The sequence below is a fragment of the Strix aluco genome, chromosome 4 (genome assembly GCF_031877795.1).
Source record: "Strix aluco isolate bStrAlu1 chromosome 4, bStrAlu1.hap1, whole genome shotgun sequence".
Taxonomy (NCBI): Eukaryota; Metazoa; Chordata; class Aves; order Strigiformes; family Strigidae; genus Strix; species Strix aluco.
The window spans coordinates 791,433-804,021 of NC_133934.1; the positions used below are offsets into that span (position 1 = coordinate 791,433).

General features: G+C 49.7%; 1 protein-coding gene across 9 annotated transcripts in view; it reads left to right on the plus strand.

Annotated features, from left to right (window-relative positions):
- DYSF (dysferlin) overlaps positions 1 to 12,589 on the plus strand; it is a 104,213-nt gene that overhangs the window by 70,603 nt on the left and 21,021 nt on the right. For all 9 annotated transcript variants that reach the window (XM_074821728.1, XM_074821734.1, XM_074821730.1 and 6 more), the window contains 6 exons: positions 752 to 922; positions 1,484 to 1,626; positions 4,162 to 4,301; positions 6,938 to 7,026; positions 7,295 to 7,390; positions 11,041 to 11,182. In XM_074821728.1, coding sequence (XP_074677829.1) covers positions 752 to 922; positions 1,484 to 1,626; positions 4,162 to 4,301; positions 6,938 to 7,026; positions 7,295 to 7,390; positions 11,041 to 11,182 — 781 coding nt within the window. The remainder of the gene's footprint in view (positions 1 to 751; positions 923 to 1,483; positions 1,627 to 4,161; positions 4,302 to 6,937; positions 7,027 to 7,294; positions 7,391 to 11,040; positions 11,183 to 12,589) is intronic.

Below are 12,589 nucleotides of genomic sequence, written 5' to 3' on the forward strand. Positions count from 1 at the left end.
GTAGGGCTCGGCCAGACCCAGACCGTCCTGCTCACCCAATCGTACCACCTTCCACGTGGCAGCATCCACGAGCACCGGCTCGGTCTGGATCGGGGTGTTGTGTTTTGGCAGGGTCTTGGTGCTTTGTCTCTTGCTGACCTTGATTTGAGGAGGGAGAGGAAGGTTTGCTCTTGCTTTATTTTATGTCAGTATGTGGACTGTGGTGTAATGATGGCAGAGGAGACAGCACAGAAGAAAGGTGTTTAGGGCCAGGAGGACAGGACAAGGAGTCTTTGAGGGTCAGTCTCTGACCACAGGCTTGGCTCAGGCAGGCTTGATTCCTGTTTTAGACTTTTGCTCTTTGGGCTCAAAGAGCAGATGGTTTTCCAAAGCTGTCATTTCTCCCCCTTTCAAATTCCATGGCAATGATGATTCCTGACTCTCACCTGCTGCTCTTTTTCCCTGGATATTGCAGTGACCACCATCACGTCCAGTCAGCAGATGGAGAAACTAAGCAGGGGAAAAGTTTGTTTGAGAATAATTCAACCAGGCAAAAGTAAACCCAAGGCAGGCTTACTTAGTTGCATATCCACAAGCTAAGCCAGTACAACACAGCACAGATAGTACCGGACCAGTGTGACAAAGATGTGCAGTGGGTGTACGGTCCTTCCTGGCACTGGTGGGTTGAGATGGTCTGCGGGTCCATTCCCTGTGGGGCTCTCAGCAGAGTGAACCTCCATCTCATGGGTATTTCTTGGCCTCCCTTGTGCAGGATGTTCGAGCTGAGCTGCACTCTGCCCCTGGAGAAGGACCTGAAGATCACGCTCTACGACTACGACCTCCTGTCGAAGGATGAGAAGATTGGGGAGACCGTCATAGACCTGGAGAACCGGTTCCTGTCAAAATACGGGGCGCGCTGCGGCCTCCCCCAAACCTACTGCGTGTGCGTACCTCTGCGGGCTCGGGCAGTGGGTCTCTAGCTGCCAGGGCTGTGAGGTGCAGAGCTGGCCATGGGGACCAGGGCGATGTCTCAGCCCAGGGGTCTGCTGTCCCAGGGCTGTCCCGGAGGGACCTGAGCGGTGCTGTACTTCACCGCAGAGATATGTCTTAAGACACCAGGGAAGCCCCACATTTGAGCAACTTCCCTGAGCCCTGGTGCTCCTCCATGAAATGCTTCAAATAACATAAATGTCCTTGGGGAGATCCTGTTACATCCCTGATGCCTCTTGGGCCCACCGTGGTGAGGACACCCCCCATGCACAGGGCCAGCTGAAAGGTGATGTGGTGGGTCTGGGGGGGCTATCAGGGCACCCCAGCCCTGCAGGCGGGGGCTGAGTGGCCTGTGGGATGTGCAGCCCCATTCACCAGCGAACACAGACTCAGAGCGAGCTGCACCTTCCTTAGACCAGCCCTCTTCAGTACAACGCTGCTGCTGCCCTATGTTGAGGCTGGAAGATGTTTCCTCATGTGTTGAGCTGCTGTTTTCCCCCTCGTTTGGTTTCAGCTCTGGACCCAACCAATGGCGAGACCAACTCCGTCCTTCCCAGCTGCTTCACCTCTTCTCCCTGCAGCACAGCTACAAGGCTCCCACCTACAAGTCTGACCGGGTCATCTTCAGGGAGCAAGAGTACATCCTCTCTGAACTGGGTAAGGTAACGGGCTGCTTCGGGGTTCCAAATGGCTTTCCTTTATCCAGAGCAAGAGGTGGAGTTGGAGGTCATGAACATATCCGGGTGGGGGTTATCATGGAGGCCAGGACTGGGTGATGGGTATGTCCCCATCCTCCTTACTTTACTGTCCACATTGGCTCTGCACCTTTCCTAAGCCTGGCTCTGACCCAAAGGCTGCAGGTTGTGCCCAGCCCTGCAACCTATCCACATTAAGCTTGGCCTTGAGTGAGTGCCCTTTGCTGCTTGCAGCAAACCAAACACGTGCAGGCTGGGAGCAGCACAGTCCATCGCAGCCAGAGAGGCTCTGTCCTGACCTTCCAGCTGCTCCTTGGGCTGGAGGAGCAGTTGTGCTGGTTACATCTCTGCGGTTCGGGGCTGGAGTCACTAGAGGGAGACAATATCATACACACAGCGCCCAGCGTTTCGCACCACGGCTCACGCCTCGGCGGGCGAGGGGTGCTCCAGCTGGAAGTGCAAAATCAGCCTCTGCCAGCAAGGAGAAAATATCACTGAATGCTGGGGGAGGCATTTTCTTGTTTGTGCAAAAAGATCCCAATGCTGACACCTGCAATATCCTGGGCATCAACTTGTGCCTGTCTAACTGGCATCTTTGGGGGCAGAAGAGTGCTTTTTAGAGAAAACTCTGGTTTAAAGCATGGAAAGGGTGTTTTGGCCCAGGGAGGAGGTGATATCCCACTGTACATGGCCCAGGAGCTGCAGTTTGACTTTATTAAGGCCACTGCAGTATTGCAGAGTCACCAAGGAGGACTTGGCCTGCAGAGGCCCGAGACAAGGCACAACCCAGGACTGATCCTTCTCCCTGTTTTTGGGAATCAAGGCACAAATTCATGGTTCTCCCCTTAAGAGGAGGAGGAGGAGTGGGGAAGCAATGGCTCCTTCGCAGCCTCTTGTTATGTGAAAGGTTTTCAGCAAGGGCTGGAAAGGTGTTAAACTGAGCGGGGTCTTCCCCCCTCTCCCAGCCCCTGCCTTTCACCTTCCTCTGCTTTAATGGCAATCAGTTCAAAAAACAGAACAAAGTCTGATGCTTGACCTCAAGGAGATCTGGAAACCAGCTGTGTTCGCAGAGCAATGTCAGATCTGAACCTGGCGGTATAAAGTGAAGCTATTAAACACGAGAGCATGGGTTTTACAAGCACTGCACCCGGACCATTATTCCATAACCCCCACATTTGTTGTTTTCTGAGAGGGGCTTTTTCTTTTTCCTGTGCATACACACACACACACACACACACACGCACGCACACACGCCAGGTTTCCACTGCTTGGGAAATAGCCCATATGTCTGAAGTTAACCACTTCAAGATATTGCCAAGAAAGGAGCTGGGATATATCACCTGAAAGTTGCAGAGCTGTAATAATATTTATGGAGCGCATTTCATTTCAAAGGTCCTCGAAGGTGCACAGCCTTGAAACGCCGTGGCTGAAAGGCAACTGTCCCGGGGGTGATGTCCTCCACCAGCCCCGGCGTGGCATGAGGGATGGGGAGGCAGGAGCAGGCTCAGCCAAGGCCAGGTTGGCCATCCTCCATACCTGGATGGATGTAACAAGGATCCTGAATGCTGGGGCAGAGAAGGCAAAAATGTCCGTTATTGATTAGTCTTGTTTGATCTATTTGCGGAGGGATTAGGGTCTGGTGTGGAGCGGGTGAGGAGGTGGAGATGGTCTCATGTCTGCTCACGGATGGCTCGGTGTTCGCTGTGTGCTGGTCTGTTTTGATGAAAAACCACAAATCCCCCAGTGGGAGCAGTGAGGACCAGAGCAGGCACTGGGACCAGCCATCGAGCTGTGCTGGTGGTGTCTGCATGGCTCTCCTCTCCCTCTCATTTCTGGCTTTCACCCCGAACCCAGCAGAGAAGAAGTGGGACCCTGTAGAAAGTTCATTCCCACTGCACTCCCCTCTGCCCAGCTGCAGATCCTGGATGGTTTTAAATGATGGGATTTAAACAATATCCATTACACAAGTGCTTGAAAATGGCAGCAGAGCAGACCCTTTCATCTCCTCTCTCTGAAGAGCTTCGATCACGCATTAGATAAACCTTTGCTGGGGGTAGGAACGGCAGCGGAGCAGCAGCATGGGCTGGAGGGCTGCTGGGGACCCTGCAGCCCCAACCGCTATGATTTTAGGGGGCCTGAACCCTTGAACAGGATTAAAGACTGGACTCTCCTTTCTGTTGCTTCCACTTGGTCCTTGCAATGTTTCTCTTGCTGTGATTCGGGGAGGAGGGGACTTGCACAAGACTCCCCGCAGGTCCCTGTCCCATTGCATGGTGGCTTGCCCACATGTCCCACTGGGAGCGGGTCACCCTGTGCCCCAGAGGCTTTGTGACGATGATGGATTTGCAAACGGAGGCTGCTGCTCCTCCTGCTAGCTCCTGGCTGCAGCGAGGCTGGTGGGCTGGTGCTTGCTCCCACGGGGCGGTCAGGATCCGGCCCTGCACAGCCGCAGCCATGGCACGGTGTAACGCTGCTCTTTTTTTCTGCTCTGTGGCAGAAGATGGCAAACCCCTCAACCCCCACCTGGGGCCGGTGGAGGAGCGCCTTGCCTTGTACGCCCTGCGGAAACAAGGGCTGGTGCCGGAGCACGTGGAGACGAGACCACTTTACAGCCCTCTCCAGCCAGAAATCGAGCAGGTGGGTGATGTGACATGTCCGGGACAAGACCACGAGCATCATCTCCTTTGGATCCCATGCTGACCCAGGTGGCTGGCTGTTCTGCTGATCGAGGATGCCAATTAAACTCAGACACCAGAGTAAAAAGAGTAGGCTTATTTTACTGTTAATAATTAAAGAATATAACTAACTAATACAGAAAATAAGCAGTAAGAAAAATACAGAATAGTACACTTACTTATTACTACATACAGTTAAACAAGGCAATGCACCTAATCATTACTACATGATGGGGAGAATAGTAATTAAGAAAGATCCAACACCACTTGCATACATTACCAACATCCAGATCCACAGTCGCTGGGAGCTCTGGTCGCAGTGAGGATTTGGAGAACCTTTCCCTGCAAGTGGGAAATCCTATGCAATATGTCCACCCGTAGGTGAGGCTTCCAAAGTCTCTGTGAGTGGGTCCAGCCTTATATACCCAAAAATCAGCAAGCCAGAATAGCTGGCACCTTTGATTTGAGCGGAAATATCTGGTTTCATCCTCCTGTTGGATTCCACCCAAAGCCTGGCCAGGGCTCGGGGGGAGAACCAAGGGAGTTTCTAACAAGGCCGAACACTTGGGTTCTCAGCCTTGAACAAGGCTGAACAAGGGCAGTTGGATACATTCTCGCAGCGTTTCATCCTCACTACTGATTCTATTCTGTCCAGGCTACATCTTTCACTAGTGAGCATGCATATTTTGTTAATGATCAGATACTAATAACTAACGCTAATGGTACTACAGATTTTACTAATTAACAGATACTAATAATGGATAATGTTTAGTTGTAGGTTCATCTAAAGGTCAGCTTTGTTTCAGGACCTATTATTGAGGCCCTAGCACTACACTGGCTCGCTGCAGAGCTGTGCTGGGGATACCTGCCCTGGGAGATGGGCTTTTCCCAGGGAGGGGAGTCAGCTTGGGGGACCGAGCAGAGCACTGACTGTCAAACTCAGCAGCTGACTTGCCTGGGGAGATCAATTCCAGCCTCTTGTGTTCATTTTCATCAGCATTTGCTCATGATTTTTTATTTTTTATTATTTTGTGGGAAAGCCACTTCTGATCTGAAAGTCTTAATGCAGAATTCTTCTGTAATGGTAACGACACCGCAGGCTCCTCTGGCAACGCAGCAGATGATTGCTGCAGCATGAACCCACCCTTGGAGGTGCAAAGTGTTAGTACTGCTGCAGACTGGATGTTTTTAAGCCAAATGAAAACTAAACGGGCTTCCACCCAAAACCAATCAAAATCCAGGTATCTGTACTTAGCCTAACCCCTTTTCTTTGATTAACACATATGTGTGCTTTATGCATTTGGATCAAAAAATGCTGCTTCCTGAAGAACAAAATGATTAATTATCATCTCTCACACATGTTCCAGTTGCATTGCAAAGGCGGTTTCAGGAGACCGGCTCTGCAGCTGGTGTAAATGTGCACAGCTTCTGATCTGCACCACTTCAGCCCTTTCCCTTCCGTGGTTCATTTTTAACCAGCCCACCTCTCCAGCGGTGGGAGAGGAGAGTTGTCGGCAGAAGTAAATGCACTGACAATTGCTCTAACACCTTTTTGTGTTAATTCACCCAATCAAAATGATAATTAGAGGCAGGAGGTGGCTGCTATCGGTTGACAAGTGGGTCTGTGCTGTTCTTACAAGTGTCATGGTCTTGGACCAGCCGTGGAGATCGGAAAGGTTCTTCCTCTGTGACATGGGGTTGCGTATGGGCAGAGCAGTCGGGGTCTGCCCTGCACTGGTGCTTCTAGCCAAGAGTATCCGTGGGGGTGATGCTGGGGCCAGGGGATTAACCGGTGTGACGCAGTACGTGTTGCATTCGGGGCAGTTCCCAAAAGCACGGCTCTGCCCTGCTCCAAAGCCACAGAACAGGCTGGCTCTGTCGGGCTGTTTGTAGTGAGCTAAAAGCCAGGTTGGGCTTTTAAAGTTTTCTGCTGAAATGGAAGATTTGCTTGCCAAAAAGCAAGCAAACCACAAAGCCCTCTGTGATGGGCTGATTGTCAAAGGATGGCTTTTTTTTTTTTTCCTTTCAACCCTTGAGACTGCACAGTAAAATATTTTATTGGCACCCATTGGTGTTTTACAGGAAAAGAGACCACCTAAAAACACCCCCCCTGAGATTTCAGCTGCATTTCTGCTGCTCACTCCCTGGAAGGATTTTGTGAAAGTGGAATTAGATTCCCCTCTCCTCACTCCATCCTCCACTCCCATGGTCAGAAACCCATAAACCAGCTCTCCAGCTGGTGACAGCTAGTGACACCAAGGAAAACAAGAGAGCTGCCTGCTTCTCCAACACCTCCCATGGACCTAGTCTTTAGTCTGTCCCTATGTAAAGACAGCGTGGAGAGTAAAGCCAGAGTGCACCTTCAGCTTATCCAGACCAACCACTTATATACTGCAAGCCATTAACATATACCCAGCTATCACTAAAATAATTTTAGTATATTACTTAATGACACTTTTCCATTAAGGAAATCTTAGTTTTCAACTAAGGAACATTGGAGCACTTGATATTTTCTCTCTCCACTACTAGGTCTTACTGAGGAGGTGAAGGTAACCCAGTTAGGCTCACCAGGCTTCATGTGTCTTTCTTTCCATTCAGGGAAAGCTACAGATGTGGGTGGACCTGTTCCCAAAATCTCTGGGTCAGCCTGGCCCTCCTTTCAACATCACGCCACGCAAAGCCAAGAGGTGACTTGTTTTTCATTTCTTACTCAGTGTCGTGCTGGTTCCAGCATCTTCTGTTTGTGAGGGGAGAGGAGAGGGCTTGGAGATGTCAGATGGGGAGGGATTCACCTGCCCAGCTGAGAAACGTCTGTGTGGGCTCGTCTTCTGAGAAAGATGACTCACACCTTAACTCCTTCAGCTAAACAGCTGTGTAGCACAATCAGCCTGACTAGGTGGGCCTGGACCAAGATTTCCACCCTCTCATGTCACTTGTGTTCCTGGGGCTGTCCAGGTTCTTCTTGCGCTGCATCATCTGGAACACCAAGGACGTCATCCTCGATGACCTCAGCATCACTGGGGAGAAGATGAGTGACATCTACGTCAAAGGGTAAGCCACCCCCCTTCTGCGTCCTCCGGGTACCGTAGCCCAAAGGCGCAAGAGCAGCAGTGAAGGAGTTAACATGGCCCTTGCATCAACATTGCTGTGGTAGACATGAACCCCACGGGGATGAAGGGGCCCTTCATGCTTCTCCAGCTACGGATCCAGCTCCTTGGCAGACACGTCTCTGCTGGGCTCATAACTGCTGCATGATGTCAAGTTTTTCTTTGCATCTCTTGGATGTTTACATGACAATATTTACATTTAGAGAGATAAGATGTGGGGAAGCAGCCCGGCCATTGGAGAGAGGGGCACGTAGTCTCCATTTCCACTGCCAGCTCCTTCCCAGCGCCTCTCCCAGGACAGCCGTGGGCTTGTTCCAAATACATAGGTTGGCTTGTTTGAATAGCTGCTTTTTTTTTGGAATTCCCATTTTTGACTTGAAGCACACAAAAATGTGGCAACCAGCAGTAACTCCTCTGGCACATTCCCTTCTCTGCCTGACTCCATTTATGTTTTATCTTGTGTAAAATGGTGCAATCCCAGCCAAGGGACTTACTTATTTTGTGCGTTCTTCGGATTTATGGACAGGAAGAGGTAGGATTTTGAAACAGACTGTAAATCCCTTTTTTACAATCCCAATTTTCCTCCTGTAAATCCAGAATGCGTGCTGCTTACCTGGTATTCACATCAAGTGCATTGTTATCAGCTCCAGCTAAGCTGCTCTGGGCACTCTGGGGCTCTGAAATAGTAGTGCTTGCAAGGTGTTACCGGGAAAGCGAGAGCATCCAGCGCTTGCTGATATCCCTCGCCTGGCTTTCAGCATCCCCAATGACCAAGCAAATCTCCCAGTGCTGTAAATGAGTTAAAAATCTTGCTCAACTTCCTCATCTTCCCCCCCAAATGGCTGCATCACTAGCATCTCTGGATAAGGCCCAACCAATCCTACTGGGAGGGGACACAATGGTCCTTCTTGTGCTGAAGCATCTGCCCTACAGACAGGGGATCTGGTGGGCAAAGTGGCCTTCACCACTGTGACGTGGTGCCGCTTTGGTGGGGACTGATCCTTCCCTCCACTGCTGCCTCCTGAGAGGGGGCTGGAGCCTGCTTTAGGGTGAGCTCAGTGGATAAGGAGCTTTTACCTGTGGCTTTCCTTCGGAAGATCTCACAGCAGTTCTCCGAGGAGGCTGTTGCCAGTTTATTCTCCATTTTACCCATTAGCCAAGGCCAGGGCTGGAATCTCAGTCTCTTGGACATTATCTTCTACATAATATGTAGGTTATTGTTGAGTCAATTAGGCAGGTAAATGAAATAGGAGCTTTTCTATTATGCCTGAGGCAGTTGCCATTTATTTTATTTAATTTAATCAGTTATTTATTGATAGTCTTACAATAGCATGAAGAGGTCTCAACCCCGTTTAGGTTGTGCAAGGCTGAGTGCAGACAGCCCTTCCCTTCCTGAAGACTTGTGCTGTAGGCAGGCAAAAGAGTGACAGTGTAGGGAAATCATATTCTTTAGGAACTGAAGATTTTTTTCTGAGCTAACAGGCCTCTCTATCACTGTCATAGATGAAGGATTATTTTTGTATTTTTTTCATAATGAAATTTCCAATAAAAAATTTTACTTCACCAAGAGGATGGACCAACACTGAACAAGGTCACATGGGAGGTGGGAGGTTTTCATTCATTATCTTGCAAGTTTTTCAAGATATTTCAAAGTAAAAGCAGTACTGCTTTGAGCCAATTGGACTAGAAGTTTCCAGAGTCCCCATCCAACCAACCACCACTACTAAGGTTTATGTGCTATTATGTGACATCTTTAAAACCCATCTTCACCCCTTTTGGGTTCCTAAATAAAAGGGTGGCCTGGGTCCTCCTTTGCTCATGCTGAGCAAAGAGGGAGGCGTGCAAGGTTTGAGAACAAAGTCGCCTCTTGGATTTAGGAACCCAGCTTGGCCTTTGGATATTGCAGTTACCTTAAGATGCATGAATTGGAAAAATACTGAATGAATTAATGGGCTAAAAATCCACTCAGTCCTGTTAAGTACAAACCCATTATCTATAGCTCAGGAAATATCTTACCTGAAAATTATTGGAGTCTGGGGAGGTGTGTTGGGAAGGTATCAGGATGTGTTTGCCCCGATTCCATACTCTTGCCTGGACGTCTGCTGTCCCTGGTCAGGGGCAGGATACCAGGCAGGATGGGCCTTTGGTTGGTCACCATGGCCATTCCTACGTTATGTTTTTAATTCTGAGGCACTGTGACATGAATGCTTTTGATTTCTGGCATCTCCTTCCTGCAGTGGGGAGGGTGCAGCAAATTCTGCAAGAAAAAACCCCCTGTGCCAACGAGGCATCCAAATCAAACTATTTATTTGTCCTTTTGTTTGCCTGCAAGGAGAGGGCGCTCACACTGCATCTTCCAAGGGTCCCTGCCAAGTTTTGAACAATGTGGATAAACACACAGGCTTGCCATTTGCATCCTATCAGATCAAATCAAGTAATCCAACCACAATTTAAGTATTAGTGTAACCTCATCACACAATTCCCACTGCCACCAAGCCCTCGCTGTCCGTGTAGCACATGTGCATGTGATGTGTACCGTAGGATGAACTTGAGTAGACCTCCCTTCCCTGTCTCCCACAGCACATTTGGGGTGGGTCGTGTGCTCCTCTCAAGCACTGGAGAAGAGGGAATCGTTTGTATAGATGGGCAAAACCCCCTTATTTTCAATTTAAGAGGAAAACAGTCAAACGAGATAATTGTTTTCATTAGAGATTCTCTCTGAATCTTCTGGCTTTCGTCCAGAAGGGCTCTAAATACACAAATGGATGTGTTTTATTGTTTTGTTTTGTTTCGTTGATTGCTGAAGACTGAAAAATCTTGGACAGGGAAAGAGGGCAGAATGAAAATCTGACAGTTGCAAAACTCACAGCTGGAAAAAAGTAGTTGTTATGGAAAGTTTTCAGTTTGCCCCTGGACTGGTTGTGGAGTGACCGCAGCAAGCAATTTTAGACCAAGAGGGGAACTGTGCTGCAAGGAGCTGTCTCTAAGGGGAGCAGCTGGGGACCACCCTGGCTCCATCAGGGTCTGGCCATTCTGGGATTTTCCTGGGAAAGAACTTCTTTGCCATGTAGGACTTTAAAATAATAATCTTTGAGAAATTGACAGAGAATAGAGGGGAAAAAAATGGCCTTTTGGTCCTTTAGCATGGCGGCCTCCTGAAGAGGACTGGCTTTAGGGGCTAACTACAAGGTCAGTTTTTTTTGGGGTGGCTGCAAAGGGGAAAGGAGCTCTCACCAAGGCAAGTTAGGAGCTGCTGTGTGCTTATGGATGAGTAAGTGACAACTTCGAGCCAGAACTTAAGGTGGTGTTGAGTCTTTAAAACATCCATAAAACTCAGGGGAGGGAGGAGAAGAGATTGCAGAGCTGCTCAGGCTGCTACTGCCAGCACTCCTTCATCTCCCAGCGCTGCAGGGAGTATTGCATTCCCTCTCAAGTCTCCTACAGGCTCCAAGTTACCCCTACAGGTAGCAGCCCAAGGCATCTACAAGGGTGAGAGACATTTTATTACCTGCTCATGGCCTCTGTGACATTGAGTGAACTTCAAAACCCTTGGTGTGTTTCTAGTTTTTCATGCGAAGCATTTGCATTTTGCAGCTGGCTGGTTGGCCACGAGGAGAACAAGCAAAAGACAGATGTGCACTACAGGTCTATGGGAGGAGAGGGCAACTTCAACTGGAGATTCATCTTCCCCTTTAACTATCTCCCTGCTGAGCAAATGTGTTACATCGCAAAAAAGGTGAGTGTCCCTGGACAGACGTTTCTACCTCCTCATCGTAACTTTGCGGTAAAATGTGCTGCATGATCTAAGATCTGCACAACTGCAGCACGAATGGAGCTGTGGAAGGCTCAGCCTTACCTTTGTGTTATTTGAAACACAACGTTGTGGGCAGGTGAGGAAATCTGTTTAAAAAAATCCACATCCTGAATACAACATCTGTGGGGTCAGGATTAGAGGTGGCTTTGTATAAAGAGTCTGGAGAGACTGACCCTCCCTGGAAAGACTCCTCTGGACTGGAGGCAGCTGAGTATTGGTGCAATGGTGTCAAAGGACTCTATGCCTACTCCACAACAGGGTTACTCCAAAGATGGAGATGGCATTTCCATGGGGATGGTTAGGTACACACCTCTGGTTTCCAGCATAGCACAATGGGCTGTACAGAAAGTGCACAGAAGGGCTAAAGAGGGGTGAAAGGAAGGAGCTGCCTCCAAGTGCCTGAAGGTGTAAGCAGGAGAGACATGTAGGGGAACATGGGTTGGGATGTACCATTGATGCAGAGATGGGAAGAAAAGCTTTGGTTGGGGATTCAGGGGAAAGATGCCTTTGGTGTAACCTCCTACAACTGCCTGAAAGGAGGGTGCAGAGAAGGGGGATGAGTCTCTTGAGCCAAGGAACCAGCGCCAGGACAAGAGGGAATGGCCTCAAGCTGCGCCAGGGCAGGGTCAGACTGGCTCTTAGGAAGTATTTCTTTCCAGCTGGGGTTGTTGGGCGTTGGAATGGGCTGCCCAGGGCAGGGGGGGAGTCCCCATCCCTGGAGGGGTTGAAGAGTCGGGTTGACCCAGCGCTGAGGGATCTGGTGGAGTTGGGAACGGTGAGGGTGAGGTTCATGGTTGGGCTGGAGGAGCTTCAAGGGCTTTTCCAACCTCCATGATTCTGGGATTCTGTAGTAAGAGAGCTGTGCACTTGGTTGGGGAGTGAAAAGTGGATGTGATTTTGGCCTCCTCATTCCTACATCTCTGGTTGGCTGTTGCTTCTGGTGTTCCCGAGATAAGTTGGTGATGTGATGATCAGATGTGGAGTGGGAGTTGTACAGAGGGAAGGAAACAGGGGTGGACCTGGGGTGCATACATGGGAAAACTGGTGAAAATGGGACTGGCTCTCATGGAATGCTTTAGGGGAGGGACATCTTTTCACTTAAATATCCTGCTCATCACCTGGAGATTAAGAGGAGTACTGTCGGGTCTGAGTGGGCAGCAGGGACAACCCTGCTTTTGAGACTCGCTCCTGTCCTGTGACACCTCCTTGAAAGCCCAAACCCCTTCAGCCACCCAACCCCGAGTCTTCATCCCTGCTCCCTGCCTTGCTGCTGTACACTCAACCTCGGTGTCCGTTTGAATTCAAAGACACCTCGTTGCAGTGGGACCA